At 39.9% G+C, this 19,557-nt stretch overlaps 5 protein-coding genes across 5 annotated transcripts; 2 read left to right on the top strand and 3 right to left on the bottom strand.

The window, feature by feature from the left end:
• Positions 1-671: 671 nt before the first annotated feature.
• On the bottom strand, positions 672-984 carry GCK72_016077 (uncharacterized protein; the record flags this gene model as incomplete). Its single annotated transcript, XM_003092197.2, has 2 exons — positions 672-739; positions 795-984. 2 exons carry the CDS (start codon positions 982-984, stop codon positions 672-674), a joined length of 258 nt encoding a protein of 85 aa, XP_003092245.2.
• Positions 985-4,885: 3,901 nt separating this feature from the next.
• GCK72_016078 (uncharacterized protein) lies at positions 4,886-13,868 on the top strand (the record flags this gene model as incomplete). Its single annotated transcript, XM_053731310.1, has 10 exons — positions 4,886-5,084; positions 5,633-6,017; positions 6,385-6,630; positions 6,689-6,890; positions 7,372-7,692; positions 8,605-8,872; positions 9,174-9,847; positions 10,700-11,200; positions 11,400-12,199; positions 13,694-13,868. 10 exons carry the CDS (start codon positions 4,886-4,888, stop codon positions 13,866-13,868), a joined length of 3,771 nt encoding a protein of 1,256 aa, XP_053586082.1.
• Positions 13,869-13,997: 129 nt separating this feature from the next.
• GCK72_016079 (uncharacterized protein) lies at positions 13,998-18,618 on the bottom strand (the record flags this gene model as incomplete). The annotated part of the gene is made up of 3 exons (XM_003092189.2): positions 13,998-14,520; positions 14,833-15,485; positions 18,190-18,618. The coding sequence occupies 3 exons, from the start codon at positions 18,616-18,618 to the stop codon at positions 13,998-14,000; spliced, it is 1,605 nt and encodes a 534-aa protein (XP_003092237.2).
• GCK72_016080 (uncharacterized protein) lies at positions 18,476-19,269 on the top strand (the record flags this gene model as incomplete). Its single annotated transcript, XM_053731311.1, has 2 exons — positions 18,476-18,561; positions 18,972-19,269. 2 exons carry the CDS (start codon positions 18,476-18,478, stop codon positions 19,267-19,269), a joined length of 384 nt encoding a protein of 127 aa, XP_053586083.1.
• On the bottom strand, positions 18,961-19,546 carry GCK72_016081 (uncharacterized protein; the record flags this gene model as incomplete). Its single annotated transcript, XM_003092191.2, has 2 exons — positions 18,961-19,252; positions 19,302-19,546. The coding sequence occupies 2 exons, from the start codon at positions 19,544-19,546 to the stop codon at positions 18,961-18,963; spliced, it is 537 nt and encodes a 178-aa protein (XP_003092239.2).
• Between the last annotated feature and the right edge of the window lie 11 nt (positions 19,547-19,557).

The raw sequence follows: 19,557 nt of genomic DNA on the forward strand, positions 1-19,557 counted from the left end.
CGACTTTTATATCAAAATAACACTAAAAACCTCGAAAAACTGCTGGAAAATAGGGCTTTAGCCAAAAAATTGATTAAAAATGGGAAAAAAAAACTCGCAGCATCGCTCTCCAGACATTTCTCGACTAAAATCATCGATTTTTATACTAAAATAACGCTAAAAATCCTGAAAAACAGGTTTAAATGCTATTTTTCCACTGAAAACCTGCCAAAAGTCAGAAAAATAGCGAAAAACCACCGAAAAGGCTAACAAACCGACAAAAATTGAAATTGGCGCGCGCACGAGAAACGCGCAAGGGCCCTTGGCGCACATCTCGATCCTTCAATTTTCTTCGATAAAATCGTGATTTTTGAATGATTTTTCGAAATCTGTGTTTTGTATTTGCTAAGTGGGACGTCTGGCTACATTTTGAGTACAAAACCCTCGCTGGTGGTTCGGTATGAAGGCCTTTTTGAAAATGTTTTTTGAAAAAATACTAATTTTTAGTAAAAATGTATAAAATATCTTTAAAACAGCAGAAATTGAAGAAATATTTTGATTTTAACAAATTTTCAACGCTGATTTTCATATTTTCAGAGGTAAATTTTTATTACAACATCAAATAGTTACAGTATATTAAAATTATTGATTTTTTCTTCATTCCCCTCTTTTCCCAACAAAAAATCTCCAGATTATTTTCCGAGTCCCTTGTAATAGGGGAACGATGAGCGAGGTTTGTAGAAGCGTTGGCGGAGGGAACCTACAAATTAAAAATTATTGATTTTTTGTTGGCCACGCCCACTTTATAGACTTACGGAGATCTCTAAGAAGACTTTCTCTCTCCTCAGTTGACGGCATGAAGTACTCGACGTCATCTGAATTCGAGTTGAGACCGTCCGAATTTTTCCAGGTGTCAACATTGGCTCCGCCCTCTTCTGGTACACTTTGGTGGGTTTGGATGAGGAGAAGAGTGGCGAAGATGAAGACGAACGTGTAGGTCAGCATTTTCTGGAAAAATACAGATAGAAAATGTGAGATAACTTTTTCAGATAAACTCAAATCAGGGTGTAAACACAATTTTCAGATTCCTGAGATGAATACCTTTCATTTGATACCCATATTGCCTAGTTTTGATGCAGTTTGAAAATTTAATTTGTGGCGCGACGCGGTCGCGTCGCGGCTCAAATTTCAAAGTCGTCGGAAACAGGTCGATATGGATATCAAATGAACGGGAATCATTTGGAGATTACGAATATATGTGTTTCAAGAGTTTTAAGAGAAACAGCTGAAAGTTAGAAGTCATTTATCACTTTTCAGGTGCTCTAAAATTTTTTTGTCGAAAACTGCAAAAAAAAAGTTGTTCTGGCAGAAATGTTATTTTTTAACGTTTTCCTCAGATCTATCACTATTTATATATGGTCTCCTAACACACGATGGTGATGACGGAGAAGAGAACCATCAATTATTCTGAAAGTGACACATGAGAAAAAATATGACACTTTCAGAATTTATGTTCTCGAAGGTTTTCGTTTTATGTTGGGATCCCATTATTCAAAATTTGATCAGCTATCGTAAAATTGGCGTCTGGTGATGGTTTTTGGTCGTGGTTTGGGTGAAAAATCTAAAAATTTCAAAAAACGCGCCAACGACGCGCCAGCAATGTAAAACTTAATTTGACCTATGAATTATTACTCAGCAAACCGAGAGCTTTAAAATGAGCCCCATATCGACTATATTCAGATCACTTTGGTTTTTCGACCACGCGTCGCGGTCGCGTTGCGTGCCTTGAAATTGAAGTGATCGAAATATAGGCGATATGGGGTTCATTTGAAAGGTCTGAACACGGGGAGTATGAATATAATAGTCAAAAGGGAAGAGCACTTGATCTGAAAAAAAATTGAGGGTGGGAAAAATATTTGGAAAAAAAAGTTCAATTTTTTTCAGTTTTAAAAAAGTTACTTGATGAAAATTAGAATCTAGTTCTAGGACTAGTTCTAGCTAAAACACATAGAATAATGAATATTCATGATATCAAGTCGTTGACTTAAGATTCCAAAATGACACGACTCAAACTTATAACTAATTGAATATTCATAAGAAACTCGGATTTTCTCCTTTTTCACTGAATACTCTGACGAATCCAATAGAGAAAAAGAAAAGAGTAAAGTTTGTGAGAAAAAAAACGAATTTTTAAAATTCCAGGTTTTGGAAATTTTAAAAATCGTGGGAACCTCTGGAGGCGTCGGAATAGTAAAGCAGGTGTACTTTTGTAGTGGGTCAAGGATTACGGAAAGACTAAAAACCAGTGAAAATGTTATGAAAAATAATGAAAAAAGAGGACAAACTGACCTACAGACAGACAAAGAATCACTTTATCAAATTTCCAAAAAAAAAAATTTTTTTTGAAAATTTGACAATATTCAAGGCATCGTCATGGCACCAGATACTGACAACTACTGTCAAAATTATCACGGTTGTGTAGATCAAAACCAGGGCTACACTTTTGTTGTTGACAACTTTTTGATATCTATCAAGGCTAGAGAGTTATGGGATGAGAGACGCAGAGACCTATCTTTTCCAGTATTTTCACTTAAAACACGGATATCTTACCAAGGAAAAACTATGTTCCAAAATTTTATTACATTAAAGTAATCTCCATAAAATTCTACACATTTAGTTAGTTGACAACTTTTTGATAGCTCCGCCCCTTTTTGAGATACGGGCGGTTAAAGTTAGAGCGCTCCCATTTCTCTGTGTCTCTCTGTATCTCAAAAAGGGGCGGAGCTATCAAAAAGCTGCAAACTAACAAAATGTGTAGAACTTTATGGAGATCATTAGAGCATGATAAAATCCTGAAAACTATTTTTTCCTTGGTAAGATATCCGTGTTTTAAGTGAAAATACTGGAAAATATAGGTCTCTGCGTCTCTCACCCCATAACTCTCTAGTCTTGATAGCTATCAAAAGGTTGTCAACTTCAAAAATATAGCTCTGGTTTTGATCTACACAACTGTTATAATTTTGAGACATCCAGACGCTAAAAACCCGGACACACAGACAGACAAAGATTCCTATGGCAAGAGGGGAACAGGGTCACGCCTTGTAGATCAAAAAAAATTCCAAAAATTTTTTTGATCTACATTTTTTTTCTCGAACACTTTTTCCCGCACAAGAAAAATAATAGTAGTGGTCCTTCTAGGCACACCGAAGAGCATATTCATTCATATATTTTCCAGTTAGCTTCCTTTTTTACTCCTCCCACAAAAAATGTAATCTAATTATTTTTCTTCTTCCACAAAACTACTTTTTTTTCTTCCGGTCCCTTATTCCATATACATGTGGGTGTAGGTTATTCTAGGTACTAAAAATGAGGTCGGGGGGCTCCGTGAGCAAGAATATAATGTAATAATGAAAAAAAAAGGAGAAGAAGAAAATTGGATGGTTGGTTGGGATATGCAAATGGAATGACGTGAAGGGGGATTCATATGTAAATTAGAAAATGAGATGGATTTTCAGATTTCCTAAGCCACGCCCACTTTACTACAGTAGTCCTTCTTTCCATGGCCCCGTAGGCATCCCAATATAAAAACCGTGGTCTGAATTGTACTCAGCTTGTTGAGAGCTTTGAAATGAGCACAAACACGACATGTTTCTGATACCTTTGAGTTTTCGACCATTTTTCAACCGCGCGTCGCGGTCGCGTCGCGGCTGAAATTTGAAGTTAACGGAATATAGGCAATATGGGGCTCATTTTGAAGCTCTTAGTCTCAGAAAAGTGAATCTGATAATTTGGAGACCTAAAACCTGAAATAAAAGGAGATAGTTGGCTGAAAATGGAAAATCTCCTTCATTCTCCCTCTCTCCTTCATCTTTTGAGGTTCATTTGCACCCAATGTGTACCCCGTATCCCAACAACAATAATTAATAAATGTGAACGTGCACTTTGCCACACACACATCCCCCCTTTCTCTCTCTAACCGTCTAAATCTCTCCAATTTCCTCTTCTCTATCAGAAATCTGGGTGTTTGTGTACCCCACCAGCTAGTTTAGATCATCGGAACACTTTTTGCACTGATTTTCCCCTAGAAAACTTGAAAATCCCAAAATTTTGACTATTTCGGAAGATTTTCAGATTTCGTCATTTTCAAATAAGTTTTTCCACTATTTTTTTCTGATTCAGGATTTTTGTTTTAAAAATGTCAATTTTGAATTCACCAAGTTAAGACCTTTCAAATGATACCCATATCGCCTATATTCCGTTGACTTTAATTTTCAACACGCAACGCGACCGCGTCGCGTGGTCGAAAAACCAAAAAATTCAAAGTTCTCCAAATATAGTCGATATGGAGCTCATTTTTAAGCTCTCGACTAGCTGATTATGAATCTGACGTTGAAATTGAGAAAAAATGAAACAGAAGCGATATGTAGTGGTGGCCGAGTGGTCAAAGTCTCGAGTCACACGGGTGACTTGGTGGTTCGGTTCCACATACCAGAAATTTTTTTGTTGCTTTTTTCCATATATGTTTTCCCACATGGAGAATTCATTTTTTGATGTTTCAGAGGTCTTGGGACCTACTTTAATCCAAAAAACCGCTCCGAGACACGTCACAGCCACGAGATATCATTGTATCTTTTGTTTCATATCTCTCTGTCCAAGTGTCTGCGTCTCTTCACTCTTTCTATCTTCATGATGACAATTATCAGTGTCCATTCGTGTCCCGTTTACATCAGCCACCCCCTTATCACTGTCAAATTGATTTTTGATGATAAATATATTTTTCGTATTATTTTCTTATTTTTTGACTCCGCCCTTCTTATTTGGTTTTTTAAAAGGCGCATTTTCACTTTGGAACAAAAAAAAAATTATTTTCAAAAATTTTGAAAAAAAAAATTTCAGCCCAAAAAAAATGTCGCTGGGCTTCGCGATCGACCGTGGTGGCACCTTCACAGACGTTATCGTATTCAAGCCTAATAGTGAGGTAGAAGTACTCAAAGTGCTCTCAGTGGACCCATCGAACTACTCGGATGCACCAACTGAAGCGATCCGACAGGTTTTGGAGAGGGAGAGTGGAAAGAAGATACCGAGGGGCGTCCCATTGCCGACAGGTGAGGGTTTTAGGGGTTTTTGTTATCTTAGTTGTGTTCAGCTAGTTGAGAGCTTTGAAATGAGCTCCATATCGGTTAGGTTTGGACCAGGTTGGTTTTTCGACCACGCGTCGCGGTCGCGTTGCGTGTCGAAAATTGAAAGTGACGGAATATAGGCAATATGGGTATCGTTTGAAAGGTCTAAACATGGAAAAATGAATCTAATAGTTAAACCAGTTAAAAACCATTAAAAAGAAAACAAATTTCGAAAAAAAAATTTTTTGGTCCAATTTTTAATATTTTCAAAATGTTATGTTTTTTTTTGACATTTCACAGTTAGAATCGTAATCAGTAGCCTAAAAACTTTAAAATGAGCCCCATATCGGTTAGGTTTGGACTACTTTGGTTTTTTCGACCGCGCGTCGCGGTCGCGTTGCGTGTCTCATGCCTCGAAATTCAATGTTAACGGAATATAGGCAATATGGGGCTCATTTGAAAGGTCTTAAGGTGGAAAACCAGAATTTTAGACTTAAAATACATGAAAACTGAAAAAAAAAAGAATTTTTCAGATTCCATCTCCTGGATCCGTATGGGTACTACTGTAGCCACAAACGCTCTTTTGGAGCGTAAAGGAGAGCGTATCGGACTTCTGATAACTAAAGGGTTCAAGGATCTTCTTTTCATCGGAAACCAGTCGCGCCCCAAAATATTCGAATTCAATATTCAAATTCCTGAAGTTCTTTATGATGACGTCATAGAAGTGGACGAGAGAGTACTGATTTTGGATCAAACGAAAGAATTAATCGGCGAGGGGGCGGAGATTGAGACAACTATCAATGGACTGCAAATTGTTGTGGAGAAACGGCTCGAGGAGGCGGAGCTTAAGGAGAATTTGAAAAAGTTGAAGGAAAAGGGAATCAGAAGTGTTGCTGTGTTGTTTTTACATAGTTTTATGTGAGTTTTATGGGTTTTTATTATTTTAGTTGTGTTCAGCTAGTCGAGAGCTTTGAAATAAGCCCCATATCGACTAGGTTTGAACTATTTTGACTTCTGGACCACGCGTCGCGGTCGCGTTGCGTGTCTTGAAATTTGAAGTGAACGGAATATAGGCGATATGGGGCGCGTTCAAAAGGTATTGACGTGGAAAAGATGAAAATGACTATGTAATGTCATAAATATCATTTCTGTGTAAAAAAATTCGGGAAAACAAAAATTTCAAAAAAAATTTTTAAAAAAAAATTTTTTTGGAAAAAAAGCGTTGTAACACGTTCTTACAATACGTGTTCAAGCTACCCAACACTATCTACCGTACCATTTCCAGCTATCCCAGGCACGAGAAACGTGCCGGTGACATCGCCAAGGCATTCGGTTTCGACTACGTCTCCCTCTCTCACCAAGTGATGCCAATGATAAAAGTGGTGCCACGTGGGTTTACAGTATGCGCCGACGCTTATTTGACACCTAAAATCATGGAGTACTTGGACGGATTTCAAGCAGGATTCACCGATTTGTCAAATGTCCGAGTCAACTTTATGCAAAGTGATGGAGGACTCTGTGAGATGAAATCGTGAGTTTGACGTGATCTACATACGTTTGATCTACATATCAATCAATCAATATTTCAGGTTCCGCGGGTCCCGTGCCATTCTTAGTGGACCCGCTGGAGGTGTCGTTGGAATCGCCACGACGGCTTATAAGGAAACGGATAAAAAACCGGTGATCGGTTTTGATATGGGCGGTACCTCCACAGATGTGTGTAGATATAGTGGACATCTGGAACATGTTATGGAAACGACAACTGCAGGGATTACGATTCAGGCACCACAAGTGAGATTTTTTTCTCGATTTTTTTTTGCTCAAAATCATAAAAAATTGAGTTCTAGACTCCCCAAAGCGTGGGAACCATGATAAATATGCAAAAAATAATTCTTCAATTTGACCACCAAGGGGAATCGAACCCCGGTAGTTTTTACTAGGAGCCTGTCTACCTTGACCTTCCGGCCGAGTATAAAACTGTCTAAAAACTCAACTAATGAGGTCTTCTGGTCAACTTTTAGTTTTTCCAGCGATTTCGAGCAATTAAAACTAATTACTACGCTCAAAAATATAAAAATTCTGAAAATTTCTGAAAATCGAAAAAAAAAGAGTTCCAGACTCCTCAAACTCTATCAAATCCAATAAAAACAATGCAAAAAAATAAATCTTCAATTTGACCACCATGGGGAATCGAACCCCGGACGCATTTTTACTAGCAGTCTACCTTGACCACTCGGCCACCACTTCTCTAAATTTTTTCGCTTTTTTTCAGCTCGACATCCGCACCGTTGCCGCCGGCGGTGGTTCCCGTCTCTTCTTCCGTGACGGCCTGTTAATAGTTGGTCCAGAATCAGCAAGTGCCCACCCGGGACCAGTTTGCTATCGAAAGAATGGATATCTTACTGTAACCGATGCGAATTTGGTTCTGGGAAGAATTCTTCCAGAATATTTCCCCAAAATATTCGGACCAAACGCTGATGAGCCATTGGACAAGGAGGCGTCGTATAAGGCGATGGAGGAGATCACAAAAACTATAAATGAGTTTATGGAGAACGATCCGAATTCTGTGAATCAAAAGTTTACTGTAGAAGAGGTACGTACTGTAGAAGAGGTAGGTACGTAGATCAAAGAAAAAATGAAAAAAGCCCTCATCTCTCATAATCTGTATCATAGTTCCCACCGTTGTCGACGCCGTCCTCAACCCGGGACACCTTCCCAGATCTCTGACGCCTTCGGGTGGGCAGGAATCAGCAAAGTTTGTAATCATAAGGCACTCAATGGGGGACGAACCCCTGACCCTTGGGGATGTGGATCGCCGGCCGAGCGCCTTAACCACTCGACCACGCGGCCGCAACCAGGAGAGAAGAAGGGAGGGGGTAGAGGAGAGTGCGCAGTGGGGGAGGGGGGAGGCGTGCGGTGAGGAGAGCAAGGTAGTGTGGCCGAGTGGTTAGTATCGCCGGCTATGAATCGGAGGGTCCGGGGTTCGAGCCCCACTATAGTTCATTATTTTTTGTTATTTTTTGTTGAGGCTAACTTGAACTTTGCTGAGGCTAACTTGAACTTTGCTGAGGCTAACTTCAACTTTGCTGAGGCTAACTGAAATTTTGCTGAGGCTAACTAAGAATTTGCTGAGGCTAACTTCAACTTTGCTGAGGCTAACTTGAACTTTGCTGAGGCTAACTTCAACTTTGCTGAGGCTAACTGAGATTTTGCTGAGGCTAACTAAGAATTTGCTGAGGCTAACTTCAACTTTGCTGAGGCTAACTTCAACTTTGCTGAGGCTAACTGAGATTTTGCTGAGGCTAATTTTCCACTGATGGGAAAAGCTGTAATTTAGCCGGAATAACGAATTTTCAGATTAAAATTTAACCTAAAAACGAATTTTTTCATGTTTTTGATAGAAATTTGTTATTTTTTGTATTTTTTTCGGTGTAAGCTAGCTTGTTCATAAACGCCGGTTCTAAGGAAACTCAAACTCAAAAAATCCAAATTTTCTATTCTCCAGGTCGCCCTTGGTTTCCTAGCCGTTGCCAATGAAGAAATGTGTCGTCCCATCCGAACTCTCACCCAATCCCGTGGCTTCAACCCATCTGAACACGTGCTCGCGTGTTTCGGTGGTGCAGGAGGGCAACACGCGTGTGCAGTGGCAAAAGTGCTGGGGATTAGTCAAGTGAGAATCCATAAGTACGCTTCATTGCTATCGGCGTACGGAATCGCTCTGGCTGATGTGGTCGATGAGAGTCAGACGCCAGCGCAGGTGGTTTATGAGAAAGGTGAGAGTTCTAAAATGAAAATTTCAGCTGAAAATGGCTATTCTAGAGCCCAGAACACCAGTAAAATCTCGAAAACCGAACTTTCCCACGATTTAACCCCCCGGCCGGAAGGTCAAGGTAGACAGACTCCTAGTAAAAAAAACTACCGGGGTTCGATTCCCCATAGTGGTCAAATTGAAGAATTATTTTTTTGCATAGTTTTTATTTTGTTTGTCATGGTGGGAGGAGTCTGGAACTCAATTTTCTTCAATTTTGAGCAACAAAAAAAATGTTGGAAAATTTTTTATTTGACTTTTTCCAGCAAACTACGCGAAAATCTACTCCCAGTTCATGGATCTTCGTGCAACATCACTAGCTGGTCTTAAGACTCAAGGATTCTCGGAAAACCAGATCGAAACCAAGTATTTTATGCATATGAGATACGAGAAGACCGATACAGCAATCATGATATCTTATGACATTGAAAAACCGGAAGATTTGATCTACTTCAACGAGGAATTCCGAAAAACTTATCGCCGAGAGTTCGGGTTTGTCCTAGAAGACCGAAATATCATAATTGATGACGTGAGGATTCGTACGCGTGGAAAATCAGGATGCCACGTGGAAAAACTAATCGATAAGGCACCAGTAGATCAAAAACTAGCTCGCGCCAAATCCCAAACTCTGGTCTATTTCGAAAATGCAAAATTCGTGGAGACCGGAGTCTACCTTCTCGAGGAAATGCTGGCAGGACAGATTATCAATGGTCCAGCTTTGCTTATCGATAAAAACAGCACTATTGTCATCGAACCGTCGAGTACAGTAACCATTACACCACATGGAAATGTGGAGTTACAAATTGGGAATGACGTGGAGAAGGATTTGACGACGGAGGTGGATCCGATTCGTTTGGCGATTTTTAGTAATCGATTCATGTCGATTGCAGAGCAAATGGGAAGAATATTACAGAGAACTGCGATTTCTACTAATATTAAGGTAAGAATCACCCCTAATTACCTTTAAAACGGTGTAATAAGAATGCAAAAAACATTTGACCCCAGTGGGGTTCAGTGTTGTTGGGAATTCCGACTTCCGACTTCCGACTTCCGACTTCCGGGTTTTTTTCACTTCCAACTTCCGACTTCCGACTTCCGGATAAGAAATTTCACTTCCGACTTCCGACTTCCGACTTCCGGATAAGGAATTTTATTTCCGACTTCCGTCATTCCATAGCGGTGGAATTTCGGAAAAGTAAATTTCGCAGAAATACATGGAAAAATTGTCTAGAAGGACAGAAAATAGGCTTTTCTTCAGCCAAAAACTAATTTTCCACTGATTTTCGGCAATTTTATGATTTTTCTCTTGGGGTTTTTGAATATTTGCGAAAAAATCTAATTCCTACTTCCGACTTCCGACTTCCGACTTCCGACTTCCGGGCGTTTTTTCACTTCCGACTTCCGACTTCCGACTTCCGGATAAGAAATTTTACTTCCGACTTCCGACTTCCGACTTCCTGATAAGAAAAATCACTTCCAACTTCCGACTTCCGACTTCCGGATAAGAAAATTTTCACTTCCCAACATCTCTGGTGGGGTTCGAACCCCCGACCCTCAGATTCCAAGCCAAAACTCTTAGCCGCTTAACCAAGAGTGTCACTGAAGAACTAGAGGCGGCGGCGGTAGAAAAGTTTGCGTCTGCGCGCTCCCCTTCTCCGACCGTTCCCAACCAGTGAAAGGTTTGGCCTAGTGGTTAGTGTCCCCCACTACGAATCTAGGGGTCAGGGGTTCGAACCCCACCAAGGTCAATTCTTTTTTGCATTCTTTTCTGAGTACCCTACACGTGTTTCAGGAACGCCTCGACTTCTCGTGCGCCTTATTCGCTCCGGATGGTGGTCTTATCGCAAATGCACCGCATATTCCAGTCCATCTTGGTGGTATGCAGTACACTGTCAAATTTCAAATAGACCATCGAGGCATCGAAAATATCAAGGAAGGCGATGTCTACCTGGCGAACCATCCCCTCGCCGGCGGGTGTCATCTACCGGATTTTACCGTAATCACGCCGGTTTTTTTCAAGGGGCACGAGACGCCCGTCTTCTTCATTGCCAACCGCGGACATCACGCGGATATCGGCGGATTGGTGCCGGGAAGTATGCCACCGAATGCACATCATATCGATCAAGAGGGAGCATCGTTCATCTCGTTTAAGCTAGTGGATGAGGGAGTATTCCAGGAGGAAAAACTGATAGACGCGTTGAAGGCACCTGGCAAGGTGCCAGGATGCTCTGGAGCAAGAAATATTGGGGATAATATTGCGGATTTGAATGCACAAATTGCGGCGAATCGGAAGGTGAGTAGTAGATTCGTAATCCTGAGCTCAAGAGCTTCCAATTGATACCCATATTGCCTATATTCCGTTCACTTCAAATTTCAAGACACGCAACGCGACCGCGACGCGTGGTCGAAAAATCAAAATTCTCTGAATATAGTCGATATGGGGCTCATTTCAAAGCTCTCGACTAGCTGATAATGAAAATCTCGATTTCCAGGGCATCCAACTAGTCACCAGTCTCATCGAGGAGTACTCGCTCGACGTCGTTCACGCCTATATGCAACACATCCAAAACACCGCGGAGCTATGTGTCCGCGAGATGTTGAAACGTGTCGGGCGACAAGTTTTAGCGAAAACCGGCAAAAGTCAACTATCCGGAGAGGACTATATGGATGACGGTACAGTAATCCATCTTACCGTAGATATTGATATCGAGGAGGGCACCGCCGTGTTCGATTTCGAGGGTACTGGACCAGAATCTTATAGCTCTTGTAACGCGCCGAGAGCTGTTACAATGTCAGCGATAACGTACTGCTTGAGGTGTCTAGTGGAGAAGGATATCCCATTGAATAACGGGTGTCTGGCACCGATTAAAATCCTGATCCCTGAAGGGACGATTCTCTCACCAAGTGCCACAGCGCCAGTGGTCGCTGGCAACGTGTTAACCAGCCAGCGACTTTGTGACGTCATATTCAAGACATTCGACATAGTGGCTGCTAGTCAAGGGTGTATGAATAACTTGGTATTCGGAGATGACACATGTGGGTACTACGAGACAATCGCTGGCGGAGCGGGTGCCGGAAACGGGTTCGATGGTCGAAGTGGTGTACATACTCATATGACGAACACTCGAATTACGGACCCCGAGATTTTGGAGAACAGATTCCCGGTGGTTCTCAGGGAATGGAAACTACGAGAAGGATCCGGTGGAAATGGAAAATGGAAGGGCGGAGATGGAGTGGTAAGACAGTTGGAGTTCACGAGAAGGCTTACGATGAGTTTGTTGACGGAGAGACGGTGGGTTTGGGATGGGGAAAATAGTCTAAAAATTATCTAAAATTGGGCTAATTTAACTAAAAATCGAAAATTTCCGAAAAAAAAATCATTTTACTGACGCCAACTTTTTTGTTGAGGTTAAGAGATTTTTACTGAGGCTAACTGATATTTTGCTGAGGCTAACTGGGATTTTGCTGAGGCTAACTGAGATTTTGCTGAGGCTAACTGAGATTTTGCTGAGGCTAACTGGGATTTTGCTGACTAGGGAATGGTCAGGACTGACTTTGGAGTTCAGCAACGAGACCTAGCCCAATCGAAAGACAATCGAATTTTGATGGGAAATCAGTTTTCAAAAATTGCTGACGACCCTCCAGAATCCAGATATTCTGGTCTGAAAATCCAAATTTAATACATGTGATTTACTCAATTTTCCACCCAAATTTAGCTGTATTTCCCCCCAAATATCACGCCACCTGAACACGCCTCTCGGGCAGCGATCGGTGGTCGAGTGGTGAGTGCGTCTGTCTGTGAAGCACGCTATGCAGGTTCGACCCCCGTTTTTACAAAGTTTTTTTGTTTTTCCTATTCATCCTTATTTTTTACTTTTTGAGCCGTTTTTCTATTACATCTAACCAACACTGCGAACGGTTCTAAATCACATGAAGTAATTTGAAAGTTAAGCGAATCAGAAGTACCGTCAACCAGTGTGTGCTTTCGAAATTTTTTTTTTCGAAAAACGTTGGAATCGAAAGATTTTTCGAAAGATTTTTCGAAAGATTTTTCGAAAGAAATTTTTCGAAGAATTTTCGAAGATTCTTCGAAAAATTTTCCGAAAAATCTTACGGAATATCTTTCGAAAATCTTTCGAAGACACACACTGCCGTCAACGATATTATCTACGACAAGACGGATATGAAAAATACCCACGGTGCAGTTTTGGTTAGATGTAATAGAAAAACGGCTCAAAAAGTAAAAAATAAGAAAGAATAGAAAAAAGCAAAAAAAGTTTGAAAAAACGGGGTTCGAACCTGCATAGCGTGCTTCATAGACAGACGCACTCACCACTCGACCACCGATCGCTGCCCGAGAGGCATGTTCAGGTGGCGTGATATTTGGGGGGAAATACAGCTAAATTTGGGTGGAAAATTGAGTAAATCACATGTATTAAATTTGGATTTTCAGACCAGAATATCTGGATTCTGGAGGGTCGTCAGCAATTTTTGAAAACTGATTTCCCATCAGAATTCGACTGTCTTTCGATTGGGCTAGGTCTCGTTTCTGAACTCCAAAGTCAGTCCTGACCATTCCCTAGTGAGGCTAACTGAGATTTGGCTGAGGCTAATTTTCAACTGCTGAAAAAAGCTTAAATTTAGCCTAAACAACGAATTTTTTTATGTTTTTTGATAGAAATGCGCTTTAAAACATTAAAAATCGACTCAAAATTCACCTAATTTGGTCAAAAATTGTTCAAAATTTCGTAAAATACTGCGATTCTCATATTTTCTCTATTTTCAGCGCCTTCGAACCTTACGGCCTCCACGGTGGTCAAAACGGAAAACGTGGCTTGAATCTGCTGAAACGGAATGGGCGAGCCGTTAATATTGGATCGAAGGCGAGTTTCGAGATCGAGAAGGGTGATGTGCTGTGTATTCAGACTCCGGGTGGTGGGGGATATGGTAGGCCGGAGTAACATTTAATTTCTGTAAAGTTAGTTTTCGGTTAATAAATATTTATTCGTTTAAATTGCATTCTGCAATCCTTTACAAGTATTTTTTGATATTTTGAGATCAAATTTTCCGTTTCGTAAAAACAATTGATATCAGAAATAAACGAGACTATCATCGCTCTCTTCACTCTCATAATTCTCCTCTTCACAATCCAATTCTGTCCTCAAATCATCCGTATTCTCCGTGTTCTCCTCAAGGGGCGGGATCTGATCCAAAAGGTTCTCCGTCTCTCCAATATTTCGAATCTCCTCGTACAGAAGTTTTCCAGTCTCCAGAAACTGTAGTTTTGGTCCCACCACGATCGGCACATCGGTCGGAACGATATCTCGCCAGAAGTAGTCACTCCACTCTTTTTCCGTCTCTGCCAGCGAATTATCCTTGAAAAATTTGCCGATTTCAATCATGAATGGTGGCTGAACGGTGTGCTGAACATGAAGTCTATGGAGATTTCTGAGTTTTTCAAATCCACGGAATCCTTGATCCACGTATCGAATCGCCACGACGTCATTCGACATCACTTCCAGAATTTCACAACGCAACCATTGAGCTCCGTCACGTTTTCGGTGTTGGACGGAAGCCATGGCGTAAGGACGGCCGTAGTTGAACGCGACACGGCTGGAACATTGAAAGAAAATGAGAAAAATTAGTGGAAATAATACATTTTGTTTTGTTGAGGCTAAGAAATTTTTGCTGAGGCCAACTCAGATTTTGCTAAGACTAAGGTGAAATTTGGCTAAAAACCTCGAAAAACAGTTAAAAACTATACATTTTAAGAGAGAAAACCATCATTTTTACAAAATTTCGAATTGAAAATGTGCCTTTACAAAACTCTGAAATGCCAAAATTGAGAAAATAAATAAGAAATAAATAGGGAAAATAGTTTTTAAAAAATCTATTATTTTTATCTGTTTTCCCACCAGAACTCACATTTCCTCCTCTTCCAACGGTCTCTGATTCTTCACCATCGAGTAGAAATCATCAAATTCCAGCTGTTTCTCTTTTAGCGCCTGAATTTGATCGAATATCCACTCCTCGTTATTCGCCCCGTCTCCCTGATTAATTATCGGGGTGATATGCATTTCCCACGGCGAAAAGTTGACATTCGTTGTCACATAACCCCAGAAACATCCGTCTTCTTGTAGGTATTTCTGGAGGTGCGACTCGTTCCATTCAGCGATATGACACGTTTTTATATCCCAATCGGTGTCTTCTTCCACGTAATCTTGACTCTCTTCGTGAATCCAATCGTGTGGAAGGGAACGACGGAACTCTTCAAGGAGAATAATTTCGAGATTATCCTGTTCCTTATCCAGCTCCGCCAATTTCGGATCTTCTGTCAGATTTATTGGAAATATCGAAACCATAACATCGTCCATTGAAACGCTACAAATCTCCTCAATTGACACCTTCTCATCGACACTTTGTCCCTCATCGAGAGCATATAAATTGACTAGAAGAGACGGGCGCTCGGTTTCTTTTTGCGGATCTTCTATGTCTACTTGGCACGCGGTTATTTGAAATTTCGGGAACTTGGAAATGACATCGAGGAACTGTTGACGTTGTTCGAGTGTCCATTCGTTCTGAAATTGGGAAAATGTTATTTTAAAAATTCTAAAATCTTGTGAAAATTTACATAGGAAAGTTAGCCTCAGCAAAATCTCAGTTAGCCTCAGCAAAATCTAAGTTAGCCTCAGCAAAATCTCAGTTAGCCTCAGCAAAATCTAAGTTAGCCTCAGCAAAATCTCAGTTAGCCTCAGCAAAATCTCAGTTAGCCTCAACAAAATCTCAATTAGCCTCAACAAAATCAAAGTTAGCCTCAGCATAGTCACAGTTAGCCTCAGTAAAATCTCAGTCAGCCTCAGCAAAATCTCAGTTAGCCTCAACAAAATCAAAGTTAGCCTCAGCATAGTCACAGGTAGCCTCAGCAAAATCTCAGTTAGCCTCAGCAAAACCTCAGTTAGCCTCAACAAAATCAAAGTTAGCCTCAGCATAGTCACAGGTAGCCTCAGCAAAATCTCAGTTAGCCTCAGCAAAACCTCAGTTAGCCTCAGCAAAACCTCAGTTAGCCTCAGCAAAATCTCAGTTAGCCTCAGCAAAACCTCACATGGAATGACTCCCGACTGGCTCCACAAAATTTACGAATTTATTGGCTTATTCGATAGATTCTACAGAAAAAATGACACATCTAATAGCTTTTCCGGTGACTGGACCTAATTTTCGAGATTTTCAGATTTTTAGAAAATCAGTTTTTTTTCAAAATTTTTTTTTCATCATTTTTTTCTCAATGTTCTCCCATCTGGCGAAAAAAGCAAAAACAAGTAAAAAATAGAGAATTTCATAGACTTTTCGATAGGCTATGGAAATTTTTTTGGTCATGTTCCTACTTTGACCAGACCCCCGAAAACTGAGAGTCAAAAAAAAATATTTTTTCTGTGAAGTCGTTGGACTGTTTTAAAAAGCTTCAAAAAATAGAAGAACTCATGCAAACAAATTTTTCAAAAAAAAATTTGGGGGTAATCGCGAAAAAAAAGAAATAAATTTTGTTGAAAATTTCGGTTTTTCAAGATTTTGATGGTTATAGGAAACATGTCATTTCTTCTGTTTAAGCTTTGAAAACGTTGATATATTTAATGAAATTAATGACCACAAACTTTTAAAACCTGTATCAAGAAGTTTGAATGTTTTCTGATCAGTTTCCAATTCGTAGCAGAGGCTCAAAAAATGCATTCTTTTGAGGTGGTGAAAATTTCAAAAGCCTGCAACGTGCTTTAAACGTCAGATTAACGACTGTTGTTTTGAAAACATGCTTAAAATGAAAGATTCAACAAATTCGGACACTTTAAACAAAAATTTACTGTGAAAAAAATAAAGTTTGGCCAAGGATTTTCAAAAAAAATTTTCGCGCCCAAAACGCTTTAGTTCACAAATGCACTAAAGCGTTTTGGGCGCGAAAATTTTTTTTGAAAATCCTTGGCCAAACTTTATTTTTTTCACAGTAAAATTTTCATTTTTCATGAAAATTTCATGTGGTCCCCCCTTATGAAATTTTCAAAAAAAAAATTAAAATTAAAATTTTTGTTTAAAGTGTCCGAATTTGTTGAATCTTTCATTTTAAGCATGTTTTCAGAACAACAGTCGTTAATCTGACGTTTAAAGCACGTTGTAAGCTTCTGAAATTTTCACCACCTCAAAAGAATGCATTTTATGAGCCTCTGCTACGAATTGGAAACTGATCAGAAAACATTCAAACTTCTTGATACAGGTTTTAAAAGTTTGTGGTCATTAATTTCATTAAATATACCAACGTTTTCAAAGCTTAAACAGAAGAAATGACATGTTTCCTATTATCGAAATAAAAAAGTTCCGACATTTTTTACCGACGCGTGTTTGCGGACTCAATGCAAAATTTAATAATTTAGCACTATGTCCGCAAACACGCGTCGGTAAAAAATGTCGGAACTTTTTTGTCGCGACAATATAACCATCAAAATCTTGAAAAACCGAAATTTTCAACAAAATTTATTTCTTATTTCTTCGCGATTACCCCCAAATTTTTTTTTGAAAAATTTGCTTGCATGAGTTCTTCTATTTTTTAAAGCTTTTTAAAACAGTCCAACGCCTTCACAGAAAAAATTATTTTTTTTGACTCTCAGTTTTCGGGGGTCTGGTCAAAGTAGGAACATGACCAAAAAAAATTTCATAGCCTATCGAAAAGTCTATGAAATTCTCTATTTTTTACTTATTTTTGTTTTTTTCGCCAGATGGGAGAACATTGAGAAAAAAAATGATGAAAAAAAAAATTTTGAAAAAAAACTGATTTTCTAAAAATCTGAAAATCTCGAAAATTAGGTCCAGTCACCGGAAAAGCTATTAGATTTGTCATTTTTTCTGTAGAATCTATCAAATAAGCCAATAAATTCGTAAATTTTGTGGAGCCAGTCGGGAGTCATTCCATGTCAGTTAGCCTCAGCAAAATCTCAGTTAGCCTCAGCAAAACTATTTTTTCGATTTTTCGTTATTATCGAAATAAAAAAGTTCCGACATTTTTTCCTCGTCGGTGTTTGCGGACTCAAGCCAAAATTATCAAATTTTGGCTTGAGTCCGCAAACACCGAGGGGGAAAAAATGTCGGAACTTTTTTGTTGCGATAATAAATAAGTCCGATTTTAGATGATTTTTTTACTATTTCACCCATTTTTTTCCCTAAAAATTGATTTTTGGCTGATTTTTGCTCGAATTTTAACTATTTTTTTCCGCTAAAAATACAATTTTCATTTCTCCTTACCGTCAACGAAACCATTCTTCCCAACGTGACATGCATCACTTGCCACGGATGGAATCTCTGCTCCTCATCAATCTCAAACAAGCACTTCCACGAGACATTCGCAGTGATAGCCTCATCGATGAAAAATACTCGACACGCCTCCAATAATTCGATATTTCTCACAATAATGCACCGCCCGAAAACCCGCTCTTCAATTGGAGCCAACGCGTAGTTCCCTGCGTCGTATTTGGCCATTGGCGTCAATGGATAAGGCTCCCGATAGACTAATTGATCCCTAATATGGTCAATGGGTCGCACGAAAAGCGATGATGGTGATTCTACGCGAAGCACATCGACCATCGCCGAATCTTTCAAAGCGATTCGTTTGATAGCGTGGGGATTTAGAAATTCTGGGGAACATTTTTCATATGGGTCGGGTAAGTTTGGCATCTGAAAGACTTTCAGTGAAATTATGAAATGGGTGGAGAGAAAGCAGCGAGTAAAGGAGGAGATATTCTGAAAGAAAATGATACCTAAAATGGAAATGGATAATAAAATAATATTTTAGGGGGGATTTATTATACAAAAGAAAAGAAAAGAAAGAAAACAATCAATTTTTGACACAAAACACACGAAAAAATAAATTAATTAAAAACATTTCTCTGGTTGGGCTTGGGTCGAATAAATACATGCAAAAACAAATATATCCCGTTGGTAAAAGGTGCGTCAATGCAATAAAAAATCGATTCTATTGATTGACTACTAGTGATTTTGTAGAAAAGAAAGGTTCATCTAGTTCTTAGCAGTGGAGAGGAAGGCAACGAGCCCAGCGGATCCGATGGTGGAGATGAGCAAGTTGAAGACTGGAGCGAGGTTGGCGAGCAAGAAGAACGCGCTGATAAGCATGATTGTCAAGAAGAGAGTGTTGGTGTAGAAGATCGACAAGTAGGTCGATTCGCTGTCGGCGACCTCGTTCTTGCGGATAAGAGCACGGTTCTCTCTGTCCTTGATAGTCAACTTCTTATCGTTTCCGAATCTCTCATTGATCTCACGCTCGACGGCTGGTCCACGCTTCATCACGATTCTGAAATCAAGAATTGAGTTGAAAAACGAAACAGTTTTCAGACACTCACTGATGCTTAAGAAGTCTCTTCTGGTTCTTGCAGGCGTATTGCAACAAGTAGGCGGTTCCACCGGCTGAAAGAACAAATACAGCCAACGAATCGTAGACCTCCATCTGGTGGACTCCGTAGAAGAGGTAGAGTGGCGCCAAGGAGATCAACAAGGCGTTGAAGTAGAAGAAGATGGTTCCTTTGGTGGAGCTGGTTGCCGAGTAGCTCGACAAGAGCGTTTCTTCCTCCTTGGTGAGCTTGCCCATGTTTTGGTTTG

The sequence above is a fragment of the Caenorhabditis remanei genome, chromosome IV, assembly GCF_010183535.1.
Source record: "Caenorhabditis remanei strain PX506 chromosome IV, whole genome shotgun sequence".
NCBI classification, from domain to species: Eukaryota; Metazoa; Nematoda; class Chromadorea; order Rhabditida; family Rhabditidae; genus Caenorhabditis; species Caenorhabditis remanei.